General features: G+C 40.6%; 1 protein-coding gene across 4 annotated transcripts in view; it reads right to left on the reverse strand.

The window, feature by feature from the left end:
* JMJD1C (jumonji domain containing 1C) overlaps nucleotides 1–23,904 on the reverse strand; it is a 154,570-nt gene that overhangs the window by 88,425 nt on the left and 42,241 nt on the right. For 2 of the 4 annotated variants that reach the window (XM_050305485.1, XM_050305492.1), the window contains exon 2: nucleotides 18,140–18,304. In XM_050305485.1, coding sequence (XP_050161442.1) covers nucleotides 18,140–18,304 — 165 coding nt within the window. Of the gene's footprint in view, nucleotides 1–7,469; nucleotides 7,662–8,434; nucleotides 8,710–18,139; nucleotides 18,305–23,904 lie in introns of those variants that run through there. The other 2 variants (XM_050305488.1, XM_050305487.1) reach the window with 2 other exon arrangements.

The raw sequence follows: 23,904 nt of genomic DNA on the forward strand, positions 1-23,904 counted from the left end.
CAAAATCAAAAGAACAGATCAACATTAGCAGACAGTAAATTCTAAGTCTGCTCTTCTTTGAATATTACATGCAAATAACCGAGAATAATTCCACATATAGCAACTTGCCCTTCAACCTCGGTGAGGATGTTACAAATTTACCACCTTTCGTACAAACACACAGTCGGTTTGACCATATAAGCACCCAAAAGAAACATCAGAGATGCCTGACAACAAAGTCAGGGAAATATATGCCAGTGTTTTGCATCAACTGGTCGTTAATTAGCAGATTGTGGTGGAAGCACTGACATCAAAAGTTGTTAAAACCAGGTCCAAAAACACCTTCAGATTTCATAGAATCTAACATTCATCTCTACCCCTCAGAAAAGAAGCCAGTGCCTTTGGAAGAAAGGAAGACATGTGACAGCAGAGCTTTTGAGCAATGCTGTCAGACAGCATGGCATGAAGCAGTTCCTGTCTTGACAAAAAAGTCGCAGAGAGAGACAGACTTGGCTAATAATCCCATCCTTTTCAACCAGACAGGATGTGGTTCTACAATAAAGAGACACTATTGACTCCATTAACCTACAGTGCTGGAAACAAGTCATGAAAAATGTATTAATTTCCACTGCTCATTACCACCCCCTAAATAGCTGCTACAGGCTTACTTATCACTTGCAGTATTTTTCAAGAGAATACTGTAGTCCAGAGAGAGCAGCATTTCCTAACTCAATATATTTTATTCTTCAAGAAAGAACAAATCCATGAGTATCTGCTGATATATTTATGTATGATGAATTTAGTCCCTTCCTATGGCATAATGCAGAGTCTCAAACTAGAAGAATTGATCTTGCTGTCTAGACTTTAAAGGTTTCACTAGAAAGGAGTTTGACTTTCATTTTTCAGTGATGGAAGTTGTGGGGGGAGTGTCTGGAAAAGCAATAAATAACCAGGCCAGAAAATCTATTTTGAGATTGTTATTAATAAGGAGATCAGCAAATAATTGTGTGTGGCTACAACAATTTTCTCCAGTGATACATGAGATCCATACCATAACCCAGGAATATAAATTTAGAACTCATTTTCTTCATGAAAAGCCAGTCATCCATTAAACGATGATGTCACCTATAAGACCAAAACATATAGGTCTTAAGCACTCCATGACTTGAAAAATAGAAATATCCATTATTTACATATCTATTTTGGTTTTTTTGATCCCTTTCCCCAACTTGGCCTCCATAAATTCAATCTGTGTTAAGTCATCACACCGTTTTGGCATTTATCTCACCAAGCTTTTTCCTGCCTCTTTCTGTTTCTACAATTAATAAGAACTTTGCAAATTAGGACAGCCTGCATACTGCAATAAATATCAATTTACAAAGTTTTTGTCATTAAAAACACAAACTGTCAGTATTTAACCTTCCTAATGCATTTCTAAGAGTTACACTCTTCAAGTAATTTATTCCCCTACCATCCAAATAATGATCCTTTCTCTCTCAAACTGAAGATGAGTAAGAGGCTTTAGCATCGTGTTCAGCATGACAGGAGCGGGACAGGCTTTGTGGTGATACTCAAGCTCTGAGAAGTTCCAGGGAATGCTCCTCTTGGAGACTCAGTTCATTCCTGTGATGTGTCAGAGCACAGCACATCGGGGATTGCACCACCGGCCCGGAATGGGATTTTGTGAGGAGTCAGCTCCCATCCTGGCATACCTGAGAGCGTCACAGCACAGCCATGACTCAGAGCCAGGGAGAGTCTCTGCCAGCCTCTCCAGCTGCACAGGGACAGGGAGACAGACGGGAGAGTTGTTCAACCAGCCACAGCCCACTTCCTTTCACTGAGGGCCCTCCAGCACCTTCCTCGGCAGCCAGACAAAGCTGAAGGCACGGCAGCAGACACAGGAAAGGGCTGCTTTTCAGTCATGGAGCCTGCACCCTTGTCAGGTGACTGAACACGAGCTGTCTCATCCAAATGTGCCCTTCATCACTTCAAAGAAGCATTTTCTGGAGGCAGCTGCATACTTTGTGTCCTGTGAACTGCCGTGACTGACCACGTACAGACACTGCTGGAACGTGGCATTCACCAAAAGGAAGCTCAAACATCCGACTCAAACATCCCATCCTCTGAGGCAAACCAAGCCTGCGTAAGGGAGAGCCTCTCCCGTACTCCACAGAAACCACAAAGCTCTCGGCCCACTGTCCTTGCACTGACTCACAGGGAAAGCACAGCTGTAAGAGGAGCACACACCCTACTGCAGGAGGCAGGTACCAGCACCAGGGAAACGCAGCTGAACAGCACAGGAGGGGATGAAGGATCCAGGACAAGGAATAAACACCAAACGGCTCTCAGGAAATGCAAAAGGATTAAGAGAAAAGGAACAAATGGCACATTGATACCTTGTGTCTACATTTGTGGGCCTACTTTTTTGTTTTTGTTTAGATCATTATGGTTTCAAATTTCTTTACAAAATTAAGGTTACTGAAGCTGAATTCTCAGCAGACAATAGAACCAGATTTACCACAGAGGGAGCGCTTTGAGAAGGGAGGTATGAATCCAATGAGAAATCTTTAAGCAGAAGAGTTCTAAGGAGCCCCGGTTTTAAGACAAAGCTCTAGCAATCAGGATGTGGCAGAGGACAAGGTGTCTGTACTCTGAGCCCTGGACCTGACCTCAAAGAGCATGTTCTGCGCACTGCCCTGGCAAACCACACTATGGGCACAGGATGCAGAAGTGTGGTCCAGAGGACTTTTTATCTGTTATGGTCACAGGAAGAAACTCATCCCAAAATTGTTATATACATCTGTGCATTTCCTTAGAAATCTGGTTAGCCTCATCTAAAACCACTTAAGAAGAGCTGTACGGCTGGGAATGAAAACCTTTCTCTGCATTACATGGAGAATCCTCTCCAGTCTGGCCGAGATGATGTCCCTACAGTCATCCATCTTGTTAAATGAATCCTTGCACAAGACCTGGCAAAATGAGGAAGAGAACAGGGGATGAAGAGGAGAATGGAGCTGGACAGTGTAACCCTTCAACATCATGTATCTGAAGTGAGGAATTTGTCGGCATCACAGAAAAGGGGATCAGTGATCCCTCAAACCTGAAACAGATTGTGAAGAATTTGTGAAAGGATAACGGTGCTCTGCCTGTGACCATCACCCCAGTCCCCCAGTCTTTGTTATGCAGAAGTAGTGGGGGGTGGGGTTCCTGCTTTCAGTTCTTCTTCCCAGAGCTCAGATGAAAGCTACACATCACTGGTAAGCTGGGACTCTGCTCAAACAAACATATATACTCCTTTCAGTAGTCACTCCTCTATTCAACACACCGCCTGGAATCAAGGGAAGGGATTCTCTCCCATTCTTCCCCCCCAAGAATGGCAAAAAGGACAGCATGAAAATGTCACCACAAGAAAGCAAAAGGAAAAACCTACTGGACTTCATCCTGTTCTGATCTGCAGTCTTCTGTGGCAGCAACAATCCTCCTTCCAAAGGTAAAACGGAGACAAGCGCTACCACCAGATACTCTCCGATTCTATTTAACTCAGCAAGCAGCATCTGTGTGCTCTGGTGAAAGAGCAAAATCATTTGAACCACCTTCAGAGAAAAGAACAGGGAGAACAAACACTCCCCCTTTTGACACCAGTGAGCTCCTGCAACAGTTCTCTGGATTTGGAAGATGACGACCCTATATTCCGGCAGTGACTTACCTGAGGTAGCTGTGGTTTAGTTTATACCTCATTATGGCTACTGGTGGACAAAGAGTGAACCAGCACTGCTGGAGAGTGAGTCTGATGTGTTAACAGATTCAATCTAGACAAACAAAGCTGATGCTGAAATGGACGAAAAAAATCAAAACAGGCTGAAGAAATGGTAACTAGCACAAGTACACAGGATTCTTTCCCCTATTCCCCTCACATCCAAGGTTTTTTGTTCTTTGCTGATGAACTCCCAAATCCCTCTTTTTCCTACCAGCAGCCTCCATCCCAACCCAAGCCCCTCAGACAGCTCTAGAAGCACCACCACTGCTTGCACTGTTATCAAATAGCAGCAGAGAACTAAACCAGGCTGCAGTCACAGCCTGGAACCGAATAGGAGCAATTCAGGTAGAGAACTCTACTGCTTTCACATCTCTCCTGTTACTGATGGTATCTCCTTTCAAACAGTGAGATACAACCTCCTATCTCAAAACACAGCAGCACATTCTGGAGGCAAAGGAAGAAGTGACTGAATCCTTTCTCAGTGGAGCAGCAGTCCCAGTAGAAAAATGAAGAATTACAGAACAACATACAGCCAAATTTTCGTGTGACTGTTAAAATCTTATCAAAACTGGAAAGCAGACAAATTGGGGCAGGGGGAGGAAGTCTTCTTTACTATCTATATCTATGCCTACAGATCATAAAAAATGACAACTGACCTGACTCACCTCCTCTCACAAAACTACTCAAGAGAAAGACTTCTCCATAACAAAATTGTAATTCCAGACTTGATGGTTGAAAGTTGAGCCTAGAACTATGAACAGGTTGCAAATCATTGCTTGCATGAATCTGGAAAAATTAATCAGATCTGTGAACTGCCCTGTTAATCTCAAAGCAGAGCACTGCCGAGTCCATGTCCATATGGTGGAAACTCTGGCCTTTCTCTACATACAGCGAGAAGATGGAATTTTTGCTAATGAATTTCATCACTTGGTCACAGTCAGCAACTACATTATTTCCCCCACTCCACAAGTGCTCTCACTTGCAAGCTCATTCCCTCAGAGGGTGACTAATGTGCAGGACAGTTCAATGAGCAGTAAAATGTAAAGAACAAAGAGAGCACAGGTTTTGTCTGAGTGGCAGAAGAGACAGAAATATGGTCTGGTGAACTCATCAAAGTCAGTGAGGAAGGGGGAGGGTGTTGGGAGATTCAGTGAAGGTGGATCAAGGCTACAGACCCTGACAGGGGACACCCAAAACAGTGCATTAAAAAAAAAAAAAAACAACAAAACAAAAAAAAACCAAAAAACACAAACAAACAAACAAAAACAACAAAACAAAAAAACCAAACCAAAAAAACCCCCACAACCAACCTCTGCACAACAAATGACTTGAAGAGCAGGATAAAACCAATAGCCAAGAATTCCAACAGTTGAAAACCTACAGGACTGGAAATCACTTTAGAAATGTATCTTTTAAACTTCTTATTTTCACTACTCTGACGGGAAGTGTTTTAACACAATACTGCTTTAAAAAACTCTCCAATCTGATCAGCCTTACTTATTACAGTTAATTTGCGGGTAGTTTATACCCACATTCTCATGCCTGCCTTGGAAAGGGAAAATAAGCCTCAGTTTCTGATAAACAAAAATCACTGGTTTTACATGCATACATGATTACCAATATTCTTTGGCTCCTCAGTTTTGGATCATGGTTGAAAACAGAATTACAAGAGCAAAGCGAGTATCTGCTTTGGCCTAATGGCTTATTTTCCATAAGAAATTTGATATAAACAGTTACTGAGTTTTCTCCATTTACTTTTTATAGTCAAAATGTTGTTGCTGGCCAACATAACACTATTCAGGATTTATTGTGTTTTGTAAATCGTGCAATGACTTTCCTGTTATCTCCCATCTTCATCTCTCATTTATGAAAATAAACAGATCTTTCAGTTCATTTCAAAGACAAGCTCTAAAGGAAACTAAAAAAAATCTGGATTACATTAGTTGAAAGAGTTATCCTGAAACTGTACCAAGAAGGCAAACTGCAGCTAGAGTTTTAAAGTCACAATGTATATGCTAAGCCCTGGTCAACACCAATGAAGGTCCATACATGTTAAAGAAAAACATTTCCCCAACAGATAATAACTAGCTATTGTCTACCTTTTATAGTGCCACAGTGCCAAAAACATCCATGGCCAAGTAAGGGATCTGTACTTCCTTTACACAGTTAAATTAAATGGATTAAGAAACCCAACCCATCGGTGTCTCAGTGTACTGAGACATACACACGTATTAAAATGCATGTTAAAATACCAGTAATATATAAAAGGGATTGTTTAGAATCCTGTCAAGCCAGGGAAAAGACCAGCCTGTCTCCCCTGGTAGCCAAAATTTGATTAAAATAACACACGGACGTGGTGCAGGCACAGAACAGCTTCCAGCTTTCCAGTGTTCTGGGTGGGTAAGATGTCACACATCCCTACACTGCATCCCCAAAAGGCAGAGGATACAGGAGCAGCCAAACGACATCCAACAGCATTAACCTTCCCTGCCTGGACGTGGGAACAGCTGCCCTTCCTGCTTTCATCTGTGCTTTATACGTGCATTTGCAGCATTTAAGGAGAAGACATCAGTTGTTTTGTCACTTTGAGAGGAAGCCTAGGTTAGAGGCACAATAAAACGTGCAGTGGTTGGTCTAATAAATAATCTAGGATACAATCCTACGTGTGCCAATAATGTCATTTCTATTGAAGGAACTCCAAGTACGTCTATCATTACAAGATTGGGCAATTGCAGCAGCCAAAGATGTCGAAATCTACATTCTACAGCAGTGGCAGTAATTTCAGAGCCCTGTGCCAAATTGTGATTAATCACAGTTCACTGGGTATTTTGATAGTAACAGAGGAAAATAGCTTGGCATAGAAAAACCATATGATCAATTAAGAATGCCATCAAGCCCCCCAACAGCGTAACCTTCCAGTAGTGTGAATACCACAGCACTCCTATAGGCTGATTACCTGCCAAGATATGGGTTTCATATATCTATATATATAAAGGACAAAAAAACCAAGACTGCTAATAAGAGAGCATATGGAAAACTGTATAAATTCTTCCTTAGGAAAAGCTCATCTGAGATTACGCACTTTAAAGGAACCATGAACTGCTGCACGCCCAGACACACATCAGAGCTGCATTTCTACCTCACCACATTTTGAGGGTGGAGGAAAAGCAGCAGGTTGTCTGTAAACTGCACATACTGGTCAGGCTTATAAAAATCATCCACAATCCCTCTGCCTGCAAATCAAGTCAAACACATTTTTCTGCTACAACTGCATCAGTCAGTCCTGACTGATCAGATCCTGCTACTGCCTGCAAAGCTGATGGCACTCAGTGGATGTTCACACAGTTCTGCCTGTCTGGGGGGTGCCTGACAGAAGGCAGTTTACTACAAAAGTTCTCACGCAATCTCAATCCCATAACTGCTTTTTTTTCCACAGGACAGTATCTTACTAGAAAGCACAAAACCATCAATAAAGCCATAAGTACTTAATAAATAAACGCATACAGTGGTTCTATTTCATTTTCATATTATTTCCAAGATGACAGCATTCCAGAAGACTTCTCTGACTAAATGTATTTCCCCCACAATTGTCCGTAATTGCCCCGAATATTTCTCTTCTCCCCTTGAGTCTTAGAAAATGACTTTGCCCAAATACTAATGGTTCTACTTGCCAATAAATGATCAATAGCTAATTCATTACCAGCTCTCAAACAACCTTGTAAATGTGTCTTACCCAAGGAGTAAAACAGAATCGATTAGGTCTGTCCTAAGTAATGTAACAGAAGGAGATGCTCCAAAAGCCCGAGGTGATGCCCATTCTTCAGGATTAAAAGGATTAGCATCTTGCCTCAAACTTCAGGAAGGATCTGATCCCAGCAGTCTTGTAGCAGCAGTTCACACAGGTGCTGACACCTCTCCTTGTTCACTGCAATGGTACAATCCACTGATAACAAGATTCCTGAAAGATGTGTTTTGATGCATCTCCAAACCATCCTTTCAGGAAGCTACAAAAGATATATACCCTGGCTTTTCTGTAGTACTTTAGGAAACCACGATGTGAAAAAGAAGTTGGTTTTAAATTTAGAAGCAGTAAAAAAGTTTAGTGAATAATTTAGAATAAAGTACTGTGAGTACTAAGAGCACTGTGATTTAGAATAGTAAAAGTACTGTTGTGAGCAAAAGCATATTTAGACAAATAGAAACACTGGAACCAAAACCAAGAGGCTTTAGCTTGGGAGCAGAGCCTCCCCAGAACACTGGTTAGACCTAATACAGCCTATCCCAAACAAATACACCAAAATACATACAACATTGTTCTCTAAAAAAAAACAACTACTCTCTATAAAACTCATAAACAGATTTTTACTGTATTTATATTAATATATATAGCTTTATTCTTATACTTTCAAAATAGCTAAGTTCATCACTGATGATAAGATGTACTATTCAGCTCATTTCAGAATTCAGCTAAATGTTTTAGAGATTCCAAAGGCATCTGTTCAGTCAGCCCTACAATTCAGTATTTTATTCCTTTTGTGATGGTACTAATACTGTTTGTAGCAATTCAGTATATGCATTTAAAATCCCAGCAAAGCCCTTCAAATTAAATATGTAAGAATTTTTCAAAGCCATCTGAAACTAGAGCCATGAACAGAAATATAATTCTGCATCATTTATTAAAAGAAATGAGGTACTTACCCAATGTCTTAGACTCAAAATTGATGAGAAATTTCAATTTAAAATACTTGTTCAAGAGTTTTTCAGAATGATGTATTACAAGTAGGAATAGTTAACTTTTTCCTTACAAAGTTCTGTTCAAAATCTGAATGTTGAGAGGTTTCATGCAAATTTCTAACAATTTGTTAACTAATGAACCAAGTCTCTTCCACATAGGAGTCAAAATGGAACATAACAGCAGCTAATAGAAGACCAAAAAGCTTAAAATACTTTCTTCTATCCATGACTGGTATAGGCCCTATGACAGTCAGAAGACAGAAAATAAACACTGTATCGTTAATTGTGTTAATAATTCACCCATCTGTAAATAAGAAGTCAGACTTGCTCAGGGTTAGATGAGGTCTGCCATGTTTCTCTAGTAAAGTATTAATTTCTGCTAAAGGGTATTATTTTCAAACAAAGACCCATTCCCTAATCAATAGGAGCATATTTTGATTGCTTATAAAGTCAGTCTAACAAATATTGTTCTGCAATTGTTTTGCTTCCCCAAGACTTGATGTGGCCGTACATTTACAGTCCTTTACACTGACTCACCTTCTCGTACTAAAGCTATTCTATGTAACAGGGCTTTAAGTATGCAACGCACACTAAATAAGATACAATACCACAAAGAATGACCAATAACCACCGTTGAAGTAACCCCAGGCTTTACTGCAAGGAAGAGCAGATAAGTTTGGGGAAACAGACCCAAACACAACCCAAAGTTTCACTGTATGTCCCTCTCCCATTTACGTGAATATTCCACGCAGCAGATGGTAGAAAACCAGAAGTGTTCTAAAACCAGAGAGATGACAAAGTGGTTTCTCAATACCTGATAAATTAAAAAAAAATTAAATGCTTTCAGTGTTGTTCCACCATTTGTTTAGGACTGACATCATCCTAACAGGACACACATTGCCAAGAGAAACACAAACATCTTCAGTTTAAGTTTTTGCTTTTTCTGTCATTGAAAGTGCCTTCGCCATTTCTAGCCCTTGACTCAACTTCCTGATTTGGCCAGCAGCTGGAAAGGATGTTAATCCAAGGATACAAGAAAGGAAGTGGTAAAACAATATGCTCTGAGCCCTGGGCTCTGCATGTGCACAGAGAGAAGGGATTTGGAACCCGCCGCACACAACTGGATGTGGCAGGTAAATAAAACCCGTGTTAAATAAGCACAAGAAACATAAGGGGTTTTACTACTTAAGAGTTTGTTTTTCAAAAAAATATACACAGATCCTACCCCAGCTATTCTCCTCATCCAGGTTGAATACCTGAAGCTGAAAGGTTGTTTCTGAACTTCTTTCCTATGTTCAGTTTTCCCCATAGAAGTTAAGATAACTTCAAAAAGTAAACATACATGTTTTAAATTTTTTAATTTACATACAATTTGATGTACAACATCAATTTGATGTACAACAAACTGTTGCTAGGAAAACTCCAGCACTGTGTGAGGTTGTTGCAGAAATTTGACTTTTCCTATCCTCAAGAAACTGCCATATATGAAAAGGGATTGCTCATGATAAATGTATCATGGACAGCCCATTTAAAATGCTTTAGCACCTATGACAAAGAAGAAAAAAAGGAGACAACTTTTTTCTCCAAGTACTTGATTTGGTCTGTTTTAGTGTAATTGAGGGCCTGCAACATCTGCCAGCAAAAGAAGTCTCTGATAATGGCAGCTAACTAATCAAGATCTCATTTCAAAGTTTTTTTCAAACACAGAGCCCCAAGAGCACAGAATGACAAAATGAAACAAAAAAGATACGTCATAAAACATAAGTGATCATTAAAAGTACCAGACTGCATAGCAGGAATAAAGAACTGCACTTCCTTCTCACATATACCCCTGCTTAGTTCCCAAGAGCTCAGTGTGAACTAAAACAAATACTTTTGTGTAATGGAGGGGGGAGCATGAGAGTGTTTACACACCCGAGGGGACACTCTGGATCTAACTGAAATTGAGGTGGGTTTAAGTGAAAGGACCAGAAAGGGGAGGTAGCAGCACTGTCCCTTTCAGCATCAGTGAAAAACCACAGAAGCAACAGCTGCTTTTATATGTCAGGAACGAAAATCCAGGTGGAGCTGAAGAATGTGCTCTCTTAGTACCAGCAAAAACGCTTCCTTCAGATTCTCAGTACTTTGCAAAACGCAGAACTTTTATCCTAAACCAGAAAAACACAGGGTTTGGCCCAGACTGCAACATTTTCACTTCATGAATTTCACCTGGGTCTCCAATGTCTGAGCTGTGGCAGAACACACTCTTCCCACACAAGGCCCTTGTGTCTGCACAGTCACGTGTAACCTACTGAAGCCCTTCTTACAGAACACGTGCTTCACATTTTGGGTGGATTCTCAGTTAAGATGGATATTGCGGCTTCATACAGCACATCACTGTGGAGGGTTCACCACATGTGATGTTCAGCACATCACGTGGGGTTCACCATTAAGCCCAGGAGAAACTGCTGGAATTCTGGGGCAGGAGAACAAGAAACTCATAAAACTCTAATTATGCTTTCCATAACTCATCTTACCAAGCGAGCATGAAGAGAGCAGTGCTGCAGTGCTGCACAGCTGACAAGTCATTAATGCACAGAAGCAGCGGTGGAGATTTGAACATTGGGTGGCTTTCGAAATTAGTTGCCAAGTGGATTTGACAGGTGTAAAGCCCAGCTGCTCCTACTGCCATCAGAAGGAAAACTCTGAGCAGGAGGTTTGCAGGTGGAATTCTTCTGGCACAGCTTTCCTCATCCTGGACACTGCTGGGATGGAGGACAAGTACCTTGCTGACATCCTTCGCTCACTGCACACACTCACAACAGGTATAGGTGAGGGAAGACCTTTTTTTTGAATGTTTGTAACATACAGAGAAAAACATTGTATTTGTGTGTGTATGTGTATACACACACCCCTATACATTTTACATATAAGTCATAATTTATATAAACAGCAACAAATAGAATGTGAGAGATGAGTATGATGGAGACACACGAAAGACACTGTAGGCATTCAGTCATCTTCCAAAGCCTGGAAGTTGAATTTCCAAACTACTGTGCCGAAATAACCAGCTGCACCCACCAGCCTATATCCTGCTCACTGTGGCATCTCCAAAGTTGAGCTGATCTTTCTAACCCATGGAAAAAGTGAAGATGATCTAGATAGCTACAAAGCAATTTGTTTTCTTCAGCACAAGGGAAAATTTTGTTCTCATAAATGCTACTGAAAAAAAAAAAAAATTCAAATACTTATGACTTTCCAGTGAAGTCCAGAAGATCCAGCATAACTGCACAAAAAGTACCAGAGCAACATAGAAAACAGCACTGCAGTGAGCCTTTCCACCCCATCACTCATTTCCAGGGTGGGAGGCCACAGGACAACACCCATATTTCACAACAGAGCATCTGGGGAGACAGATTCCAGTTTACTGCTCTTCATTTGGGGCTTGTCCTGGGAAGGTAATGCCCTCTCCTTAGAAGGCTGCAGGGAGAGCAGTGACTCCCAGTAAGCAGCAGTTCAAAAAAAGCAAGTGCCAAAGTACACAGGCGGGATGTGGTGCCTGTGCTGATGTTCTGTGGGAATATCACAGTAACTGCTCTCCAGCAAAGTAATCTTTGAACCATCTCCAAGTGCTGTTTCTGCATGTCGTTGTCTTTCACAATGCAGCAAAAATCGGGTCATTTATGCTCTGCTGAGTCAGTTACTTAAATTTTCTCTTCCCCAAGCACCAAAGTCTTCCAAGAAGCTGACAGCTTCCAAGCATTTTCCCCTCTGTTGTATCTATTTCATCTTTACCCCATATTAGCAAGGCATACAAGCAAGAGAATTTTGATGCAGGGAATGGAGAAGCTGAAAAATCCACTATTAGTTTTTGATTGTTTTCACTGGAAGCTACAGCACTTCCTCCCCTCAAATTTGAAATATCCTCAAAGTTTTGACTTATTTTTAGGACTCAGGAGACCGAAGCCCAAGTCTTCTCTCTGCCTTACTTTCCATACACGTAGTAATCCTTTGTGAATTTATTTCTTTTTATTGCTAAGTATTTTGAGTGTCTGCTGAGAATTTAATCACAGTATCTGACAGTGTATACCTCTATTTTTCATTGTGCAGAGAGAGAACAGGTTGCAGTGAAGGAGGAACATCGGCAATATCTACAGAAGCTCCTGACTTTGACAGGGATCAATCTGATCCATGGGACCAATATATAAAAGAGTAACTTACTAGGAAATGTTAAAATTTAGATCATCCAGACCAGGAAGAAAACAAATCCTTGAGCAACTGAAAAAGTGGTAGTATATAACCCTAGAAACAGGAATAACAAGGGACCTGCTCTACTTTCCATTACCATCCAAAAATAAAGAATCTGATTTGTCTCAGGCAGCCCTGGAAGCCCTGTAGAAGCTTGTTGTTCAATCTGTGCAGTTTCTTCTTTAATCGTGACACAAATGCCAATAAACTGGCACTTTATAAGTATTTGCTTTATAATCCAGCACAATCAAGGCAGTTGAAGCAGAATGCAGTCAAGCAGAAGGATTCTGCCACTGACAGCTGGGACAGAGGGGCAGGGAGGGAGGAGGGAAAAGGCTACATAAGGTCAGAGGACAAGTCTGATCTTCCACATGTCCACAAACGCTGCTGCTCTTACACTTCCCCCCAAGCACCCCGACACACAGTGAGCACATGAACATTTGGGCTCACTCACATCTCCCCAGAACAAACACACCCACTGCCACCCAGAACAAACCTCATCTCCTTCTTCTGCAAGACAGCCTCCTCATTAGCATGATGGTCAGACTGAAGGCCCTCAGTCCCACATATGCCACTGGCCACTGTAAATCAGCTCCAGATTCTCACAATGGAAAAGAGTTAGTCATTGCCAGCGAAGATCCACTCTTTGTCCCTGGTTTTGCTATAAGCCTGGCTAAAGCCCTATATTCTTGCAGAGCCCTGGACAGAGTCCCAGGAAAGACTGTTCTCAAGCCACTGTTTTAGCAATGACTTCACTTATTCCAAGAAAGAGAGGACAGGCAAATAGACACATGCTCTTTTTTTTTACAGGGGTGGGGGGTAGACTGAGTTGCTCCTCCAGCCTCCCTGCCTTAGGAGATATGTTCAGGATCTCCTCATGAAGATGTATTTCAGCTTTTACCTATATATTTCTCAGAAACACACAATGGCAGGAGAACCAGTCCTTGCTGTATGCCAGGCAAATCTGTTGGCTGGACAAGGAATACTGTAAGGCTACTGAAGCAATGCCTTCATATTCAAGCAACAGCATGGTTTCTTCTGATTTATTATCTGTAGATTCTGATTTATTATCTGTGGATTCACAATGAATTCACAAGCAGCACTGGTTTGTTTACAGGTGTAACAACAGGCAACACACACTTCACAAAACAAGCCATACCCAGTAGAAGGCAGAAAACACCCAGAGCCATCACCTTCCCAGACACCCAGCTCTGCCCTGCCAGCTCAGTGTACCATTCCCTACTCCTGTTTTTAGCACATTATACTGACTCAAGCTGTCTCCTCCTTTGACATTTACCCTGCACAAGACCACCAGTTTCTTCCAAAAGGAAAAGGCCAAAATAAAATAATACTTTTCCTTCTCTGTTCTATAGTCTCTTCCTTTCTTGTTGCAGAAGTTTCTAATGTGCACTCCCATTCAATGCATTCACTTTTCCTTATCTCCAATTCCAAATCTTTTCTTTCCAACCTTGTATTCTCCCCGATCCTTTACCTGAAAGTACAAACTTGCCATAATCTATCCATCTTAAACTCCTTTAATCATATTTTTTCCTTTCTAAAGTGGTGAAACATGCTTCTTAAAATGCTTGTGTGAAATATGTTTGTGTGAAATACATTTCTATCTGTAAACCTCCAGTAATAAATTTTCATTTAAGCACATTACTCGAGTTTCCAAAACTCTCTTCCCAAACAAAATTATTAAGAAAAAGACACTCAGTCCACACATTCCTGTGCCTAAAAGTGAACTGCTATCTATATTTCTACCCTAGTGTCCTCTCCCAGTTATTCTGTTACTTTTCATTCATGTTATTCTGTTATTCTCTAAAATGTCTCTAGCTGCTTCTATCCTTTGTCCTCTCTTTTTCTCCCTCTACACTTTATTTCTAGATATTTTAACGTGCAATTAGAGAGACAGTAATTAAATTCAAACTGACAGCTCACAGAAGCATTCTGTTCTGGCCACATTAAAACCTTGGTTCCAGTTTGTCACCCTGCCCACACACGTACTTCCATCTCCCCTCTTGGCTGTTGCAGGGATACCACCATATCCCCAAGACTTCAGACTGAATTATATCATAGGCAAAATTTTATCCCTGATCTCTAACATCCTAGTGCCCAAACTATTTCTACATCAGGGAGATTTATTTACTCCCCCTAAAGTACAACTACTCTTTATCCACCTGCAGGTCAAAACATTTTATTCATCACCTCAATTGCTTCAAAGTCGTTTCTGAGAAATTAAAAAAACAACTTTCCCTCATTTTTGGAGTACTGGTGATTCTCCCCAAGCCCATCACTTTGAGCCCATCAGTCCTCTCTTTTTGTATTTTTGGGACATGCAAACCTGCTTGTTTTCCAACCTGAGGGAATGCTTTCACTTTCAGCACCTTATCTGGGCTACTTTCCTTAATCCCTTGATGTGGAAAGGCATATCACTCACTTCCACTACCTATACTGTTTAAGTTTTCAAATTCCATACTTTCATTTTTCCCTATGCTAATCCTTTGGCCAGGAGGTTTTCTCCTGCACTGACATCTCTAAATCATCTCAATTACTTAAGGTAAAACATCATGAGAGAAACTGAATGCAGCAGATAATCTACCCCTCTTGTGTTACTCAGCTTCTAGACAAGGAGAAAGAGGCCTTCCTTCTGATTTCCTCCCTTTCTCAGGAGGGAGAGACTGACTAAAGAGCCTAAAATATGAAAGCACAGTTACACAAGGTCAGTGGATTCTGTGCTTTGAGGACCAGCTACACCTCAGGCGTTCAGGTATTTTAAAACAGCAACATTTGTGACCAACTCGCATTCTAGAAGTTTATAGATAAAGGGGAGATTTCATCCTATCACACAATTGAGTGGTAAAAGCAATCAGTAATTGTGAAGCACACAGGCACTAACCAGACTGATAACTGCCCACAGAAAGCCCCACAGCAACTGCAGACCTTGTCTTCGAGCCTGAATACCATGCAGTAAATGCAGAGTACATCCATCCAAGTAGAACATAAGAACTTGTCATTCACTCCACTAAAAGCAAAGATTCTGGAGAACTACTGCATAAAACATACTTAAATACTGCTTTGTTGCATTTACATTAGCATCCAAAATCAAGTGTACCAGAAACCTTTTTTTTGGTATCATTTCTTTTCAGTATAGTTCACATGCAAGGGGAAGCTTGAGACATTCCTTTTAAAAACTACAGCAAGACTCAACTCTTCCAAAACGTGTGCATTATCACATCCACGCTCAGGATTTCACCAAAAGAGTAAAATATTCCTATTGCTGTTTGGCAAATTAATTTTTCACTACTTTTTTTCATGCTTTCCCATTTTTAATAAGTCTTATTTTGGAAAACAAAGCAAAAAAAACACCCCACAACCAAAGAACATCCCACAAACCTTTGGAGAGATCATCCACTCCACCACAGTGTTGAGATCGTCTGGCAGCAAAATCCTGAGGTTCCCTGGCAATTTGAGCACCGGTGGTGTTCCCTGGGCATGGTGTGCTCAGAGGAGTGACTGATACAGAGCAGAACCTTGGGAGAGCTCTGTGGAAGGCATCTGCTCTAACTAGAGTTAATATCCTGTATCTGCACTTTACTGGAAAGGATGACTAGAGGGTTTGACTCAGAAAAGAATTGATAGAACATCTGTAGGCAGGCCAAGTACAGATGCTGAGAACTTGTCAACTTTAACATCTGGAAACTGTGACCCAACAAGCTATTTGAGCCTCACACTTCAGACTCTATGATTTCAGGTTTTTAATGGCAAAAGCAGGAGGGAGATCTCTTGCAAATCCTCCTTTTCACGCCTATCAGCTGCCTCAAGAATGTAAACACTAAAAAAGAATAAAATAATAAGATGGAAGAAAAAAAAGTTTCTGCCTTCTGCTGGACCAGCACAAGTTTGATAAAAGTGTCTACTGGGAGAAAGGTTTGACTAAAACACTTTCACACATTAGCAAGTTACAACAAATTAACTTATAACTTGAGGACAGGATCAGCAGCCAGACTAGAAGTACACTCCTCCTAAACCCAAGAAGGACCTCTATCCTAGAGGGTGAGATTAAAAGCATGCAAAAGAGCCGAGTACTTAGATACCAAGTTTTAAGTTCCTAACAGGTTTTAAAATACCCACCTCAATCAAGGAGAGATGGGTGGCTTCAAAGAGCAAATGACACGACTCCCTGAAACCAAAAATTCTTGCTCAAGGATACACTAACATGAAACAGAAAACCTGCCTGGACAAGCAAATGTATGGATCAGCCTGTACATCCAGAAAGTTGAGCTTGCTTTGCTCCAGTCCATTAGCACAGACAGACAAGTTGAGTCACGCAGGAATATTCCCTGAGGAGGAGGTAAGTCCATCCTAAATCTATGCCTTTCTAGAGCAGACAGCTTCATGACCTTCAGCACGACTGTTCCAACCACAGCTCCAGAAAAATAATCACATGACAGTACTTCCAGAAGTCCATTCAGTGCTCAGAGACAAGAATATGAAGGGTATTGAAAGGAAACACAGACACAGCAAAAGCTGGAAGGAAAAAAATACCATCTAAAAATATCATCTAAATTCATTAGACCACAAGTTTCTAAAAACCCAAGGCTGAAGTCACATATATGAGGCTTAATATCAAATATATTTAAGACTGCCCCTCACCATTTTGACAAATTTGTCAGAGTCCACTTTCACCCACCAGTCTGTGAGAAATCTTCCCCAACTCCATACATAGAAAACAATCCAATATAGTAGGTTCCCAAAATCTGATCTGTTTGGTTCTTCTGAAGGCTTTGAAAGCACTACTAGTTTCTTTGGAGCAAAATGGAATACATGTTTATTGCTTCTTAGATTATCTCATCAGATCCTGAGTATTCCTCAGGTCTATCCCAAGGCATGCCACAAACGCACACAAACCTCCCAGCAGTTATCTCACAGTTTTAATGCTTGGGCAGCACTCCAGCAAGAGGGAGAGTCACAAGCACCACCTCATAAAACAGGCAAACAATTACCACTTACTTTATTAATCTTCTCTCATCTTTCTGAACTCTGACCTGAATTTCAGATACCCTCAGCTCCCACAAAGAAGGTACAAGCTTAAGGGTTTATTTTTCAGCTTGGTTTCAATCCTGCCCAGAGCAGTAAGATGTGTTACTGATAACTTTGTATTTGTAAGATGCTTTGACTATGTAAAGTGACATTAATTCTGTCATGTCATTCAGGTCAGTTTTGCAGTGCTCTAAGTTGATTCAAAAAGCAAAATGAGCGACTATTATCACATCACCCCTCCAACATGAACACGCTTTGCTAGTATTTTCTTTTTCTTACCCACCTCCCACTCCGTGCTCACCACTTTCCACCACCACTTGAGTAACCTAGACAGTTTCCTAAGGACAGAATCAAAAAGATTAAAACAGTTTAGTAAGTGCAACTGCTCAAGTATCTTACCAATGCAGGCCATTGAATTTGTTTGATCTTTGATCCCTGAGTCTGGCTTGGGTCCTTTCTTTTCGCCCAGACCAGCTGGTACTCCACCAAGAAGGTTGCAAAATCTTCATAAACTTTAACCCACTCTCGTTTTTCCCATTCAAGGTCATCAAATTCCACATATACCTGGGGAAATTTCAGAAAGGAAAGGACATGTTATTGCATATACACAGCATATGTGCCTCTACGTGCACTTTTGAAAGCATATTTAATGCAGGAGTCTTTTATTATGCATTTTAATGTTATGGTATTGAAATTATATAATCAGTACCTGCACCACAGAAGACTTTTTTCTTGGCAGTGCATTTGTGCTAAAGAGAGGAGAGTTACATTTGTTAAAACACTACCATTGACACAGGGTGTCTCATCCCATTAATAAAAAGTATTACATTAGGTATTTACAAGCACTATTGAGGTAATACATACAGCTATTTACACATCAGGAAGTTTTAAGAATAATTCTCATTCTCAGTTCAAATACCTGTCATGTAACAAAAAACAACCAAAGAAATGGTTTTAAGGAGGTGGAATAAACAAAGCCATTTGGAACAGCATCAGAAAGGACATCCTGAGCCTGCAGACCCTGCTAACAAGCACACTCACACTAACACAGCACCCACAGAGACAGCCTCAGTTTCCTGCCATTGCTGTCCTGGAATCCCACTCAAAAACAAATAAACAAAAAAAAACCCCGCCCACACAAAACCAAAATCCAAAACAAATGAGCAAAACACCAAAACCACTTTTTGTTTTCAGCCAAATCAATTTGGACCCATTTTGCAACTATCTGATCTTATGCTACCCCTGACCCTCCCCAGCACATTCCTAGAGAACAAACATACCCTCCTGCCCTCAGCTGCAACCAAGCTAAATCCACCAAACCTTTTGTCTCCCCTTGTGAAGGAAAGCGGGAAATCAGAGCTATCCAAAAGCTACCTACCCTACCGAACAACTATTCTAAAACCATAACATTTCAAATTTTAGAAAAATCAACAAAATAAATTGTTTTCTTCTCCAAATTATGAGAAACTTCCTAAGAAAGATCAGCTGGCAATAAACAAAAAAGTCACTGCTTGTCAATGGGGACCTGGAGAAGAAGGGAAGATGCTTTCCTACCTTCCTGAGTTTCAGCTCTCTGCCACACACAAGAGAACTTCTCAGAGTGGAGTTTCTTCCTCTATCAGCTTCTGAGAACTTAAAATCACTGTCACAGAAACATTCTTCTCCTTTAACTCTGGTTAATTTTAGGCCTGCAGCATATTTCCTCGTCTAGACTTTGTGTCTCACCCTTCCCAAACTTGCACTACATAGTTCTCCTTCTCATCTTGTCCTTCTCTCTTCTCAGTACACAACTTAAATTTGCACCAAGCCACTTCTCACTCTTGTATCAAAATTCATCATTCCAGTTTTCCCCCACAGACACTTTTAACCCATATTACTCCCATTCCATTCCTACACACCTTTTGCCTTCCCTCTTTAAAGCACCAGATCAAGATAATTTATATCTTATTAGACATCTTTTATATATATAAATCATATCTATATAGATCTATCTATCTTAAATATATATAATATCTTATATATAACCCAGATGACTGGGTCAAGGCACACTAGCTCAGTTGTCTGCAAAAGGTACTGTTCCTTCTTCATTTCCCAGGGGCAGAGCCTTCCCTCTGGATTCACCACCTCAACACCTGCAATTTGTGCCACTTGCCTGCTGCCTCTCCTCCCACATTTCAATTACCCTGGCTGGTCAGTCATCTCTGCATCACCCTGTTAATCAACACAACCACTCTTTTACCTTTTCCCTTTGCCCATTTCACTCACTGAAACTATCAGGAAACTACAGCTAGTCTTTGTGGTGTCAGAATCCTCCCCATAGTAAGAGTCTGCATAAAAGATTATCCTCTCATTTCAACTATCACCCGTTATCCTAACAAAAGCAAGTGGAAAACAGCAGCAAAAACTCAAAACTAAAAATTGGAAGTTAACCCCTTTCACTTAATTTCTATAAATTAAAGTACATAATAAAGTTGCAGAATAATAATTTCTTAATGAAAACAAAGTTAACAGCAAACAGAGTAATGCTTTAAAGCACTGGTAGGAAAACACATCATATCTCAAATCATCTTTAGCAGCAGTTTCTTATTTTTGCAGCTACTTCAAACCCTTCTGGAGATACATTCATTTCTAAATTTTGTCATTTGATCAATTGTAAGACAACCTTCAGTGACAGTACAGTCGAAAATCATTCTCTGAAGTCACCTTCCTCATGGCCTCTCCTCCTGAAAATTCCACTTGATTTTTCAGGGCTGGTCAAATAATTTCATTTTAGTATCTGGAAAGACACTTCCCTTGGGTAATCCATAACAAGGTGTAAGAGGTTAAGCACCAGACCTCACACCAGCAGCGGATTTTAAAAAAAGTAGGAGGCATGGGGAATGTAGTGAATAAATATTTTTGAAAAATACAGATAAGTCTAAGGCAGAGCTGGCAGTTTAGAAACAGTCACAATAAAACACACTGTATCTCCTGGACACTGGCCAAAACTCATGGACAACTGTGACACAATCTAGTGTTTGTGTGCAAGTTCTGCACCCCAAACAAACCCAAATCCAGTGCAGCAGCGCTGGGAGTTCCAGCCCTGCTCTCTGCAGAGTCTCTCCAGGTAATTGGATCTTCAAAAGAGCCGTTCCAAGGAAAGTGGAGAATGGAGCATGGCACGGAGCCAGTCTGCCATTGCCCAGGGCACCATATTCCACCTCTGGGACGATACGCACACAGCCTTACTTGGGAATTACTCCTTCCAGCTTCCACCACCCTCAGGTCTCCATGCCAAGACTATTAACTATCTGCTGCCTTTCCAAAGTTCATTTGGGAAAGGCAGAGGCAACACAGGCAAATGCAGAGCCCAATCACTACCCATTCTCTGTTTCACTAGGAAAATAATTTTTCCAAACAGTAAAGCCCCTGAAGAACACAGGCTTCCCCTTTCCCTGCCACACGGAGACCAGCAGGATCCTGGGCAGCACAATTTATGAAAGGGAGTAAAAAGGGGAGAGGATGAGGAAAGGAAGCGATCCAGCAACCTATGCCAACAAAACAAAATGCAGAGCCAAAGTTAGACCCTCTAAGGAGTGCAAAGGCTGAAAATACTTAATCTTTTTTGCTTCACTGACAAAACTCTGTACAGCAAGAAACTCTACAACGTTTACCTCCCTAAGAATCAATGTTGATTTTAAGATTTTTCAGCCAAATTTTGCTTCCTTGCCTCGTCAGCTGTTTGGGAATAGATATTATATGTCTGTGTTCCCAGAGTGGCTGAAGTACTCTCACCACGTATGCATCCACTTGCATAAAAAGGAGAAATTCCCACTGGGATGATATGATATTTATAATTGGCATCAATGTGCTAATTTTGTAACTCGCTGCTATTTTCCAACAGGAAGCAGCATAAGCTTTTAGCATGCTTTTCCAAGTAAAGCAAGACAACAAATTTATTTCCAATGGAGTCAGCCAAACAATTGCAACAAAATATTGCTGTTTCAAAGCCCAAACACAACAACCATGGTGAAATTCTCTACATGCAGCACTGTGATCCAGAGTCTTCCAGTTACTTCTGCTCCAAATAAATAAGGCTGACCAAACAAATTCTGAAATACTTTAAAACTGTCAGGAAACCAACACTGACTTCCAGCAAATTTGGCTTAAAATGCTCAAAAGCACAGTCCATGCATCTGTCCCTTTCTTAAAATGGTGAAATAGCAACCAAAGACAGCAAGAGGGATTTTTGTTTAATAATGTTGCTCCTTGATATCAAAATTTCCTCAGTCTTTCACATGAGCATTTCACAGTCACTCTACATTAAAAAAAGAATTCACTAAAAAGAATTTTAAAATGCACTGGCATTGCCCTTACAGCCTAAAAGCACCTGAAATGGCAATAGATTGGTCTTAAACTATCAAATGTTTTAGGATTAAAAGATGGGGTTTATTGCCTTCACGTATTCTTAAAAATAGCCACTGTAAAACAGACGTGTTCATTCACTTAAGACTTGTAGTCAAGAAAGTACTTAGCTTTGACAGAGAAATACTAAATGTACAGTGTATTTTTTATCAGGGGTGAGTAGACTCCCACAATGCCAGAGTAAGTCTTTAGAAGGTCTGAAAACCTTCTTGACAAAACTGGCATTCCACCATTTAAGGAACATAATAGCTTGTCTCTGAAATGCAAGGGCCCTGCCTCTGACTCTCAAGCACTAGAAAAAAAGGTTGTAGAATTAGATACATGTTTTACAGGAAAGAACACTGGAAGCTCCTTAAAAGATGGGACAAATCAGTACCATGGGTTATTTTATGTTATTTCAGCACTTGAAGCAAAACATGAAATTGTTTGGTGAAATGTTCAAATCTGCACATCTGTTTTGATTACTTGGGCAAAGTAACAGAAGTTTAATGATGGAAAATCTAATTTTCCATCACATGGGAAGAGAAAGTTCTGCTACTTTCAGATGAGCTGTGGAAGTCAACTCCTTTACAACTCCTCAAAGATTAAGTCCCATTTGACATAGCCTACCACCACAAAACTTCATGCTAAATCTGAAAACCTAAGTTCTCTGTTTATTCAAAAGAAAATGAAATGGTTGTAGTATCCCAGAAGAAGTCCTCAGTTCTAACCTGGAAAGTTGAACTGTACAAAAAGGGGGACTAGTTCATTATCTGCAGCGTATTAAGTCTCTACTGCTTCAAGATTCACAACTGCTTGGAAACCTCCTTATTTCTGTGGCACAAAATGGTTCTGGGTCTGTCCAGCAGGAAAGGACCAACACTTAGTTCTTCTAAACCACTGCAAGACCCCACCTAACAGCACCCGGCTACAGCTCCTCTGAGATGCAGAGACAGCTCCTCCAAAGCCATTGTTCTCATTTCTGAGGGAGGGAGGAATAAAACACGCAGCCTCAGGATCATCTGCTCCAACTATAGAGACGAGCCTGTGTCCTTGCTGGACACACTCCAAAAGGCCACACTTTTACTGCCAACACTGCTCAACACACTTGGTGGAAGGCAGAATAAGGAAGACAACCTGAATAAACCAGGTACACACTCGCTGGCAGACACGACAGACACATGCTGTGTGCAGGATGGAACAACACCAGATATAGCCAGTACATGCTCCAATAAACACGGATTATCCAGATAGCTTCCCTATATCAAGCTTTAAAACATTAAAATCCTACAAACAGAGAGGTCTTGAAACAAAACCAGTTATTTATTTCCAGCAAACAGTAGTCTCAAGATAAATTATGGAATAATAAACATAGAAAGAATCCACATGTACAGTTCATGGTTCATTTACAAACCCTAATTCTGCAGTCCCTGAAATGCATGCTTGAACACTGACAATGAAGTAGTTTTGGCAGAAAAAATATTTAGCAAAAAATGGTTGCAAAGCTAAAGAAAAATACCAGTACTATTGCAACAGCCTGCTGCAGTCTGTAACTTGAATTGCTAAGCAACCAGCGCATCATGTAGAGCACGAAGTAGAGGTTGCAGGGAAGGCAGAATAAAAAAAGCATCCTTGGATGCCCCAATATCATCCTTATGAACAAAGAAAAACATAAAAAAGCATAAACTATTCAATCATAGTAATGATTAATTAAAATATACACATTAGACAAAAAATTTCTGGTGCTTGGGGCTTAAAAAAAAAAAATCTTTTAATTCTCT

Source organism: Myiozetetes cayanensis, unplaced genomic scaffold (genome assembly GCF_022539395.1).
Source record: "Myiozetetes cayanensis isolate MyiCay16 unplaced genomic scaffold, myiCay2020 scf10, whole genome shotgun sequence".
NCBI lineage: Eukaryota > Metazoa > Chordata > Aves > Passeriformes > Tyrannidae > Myiozetetes > Myiozetetes cayanensis.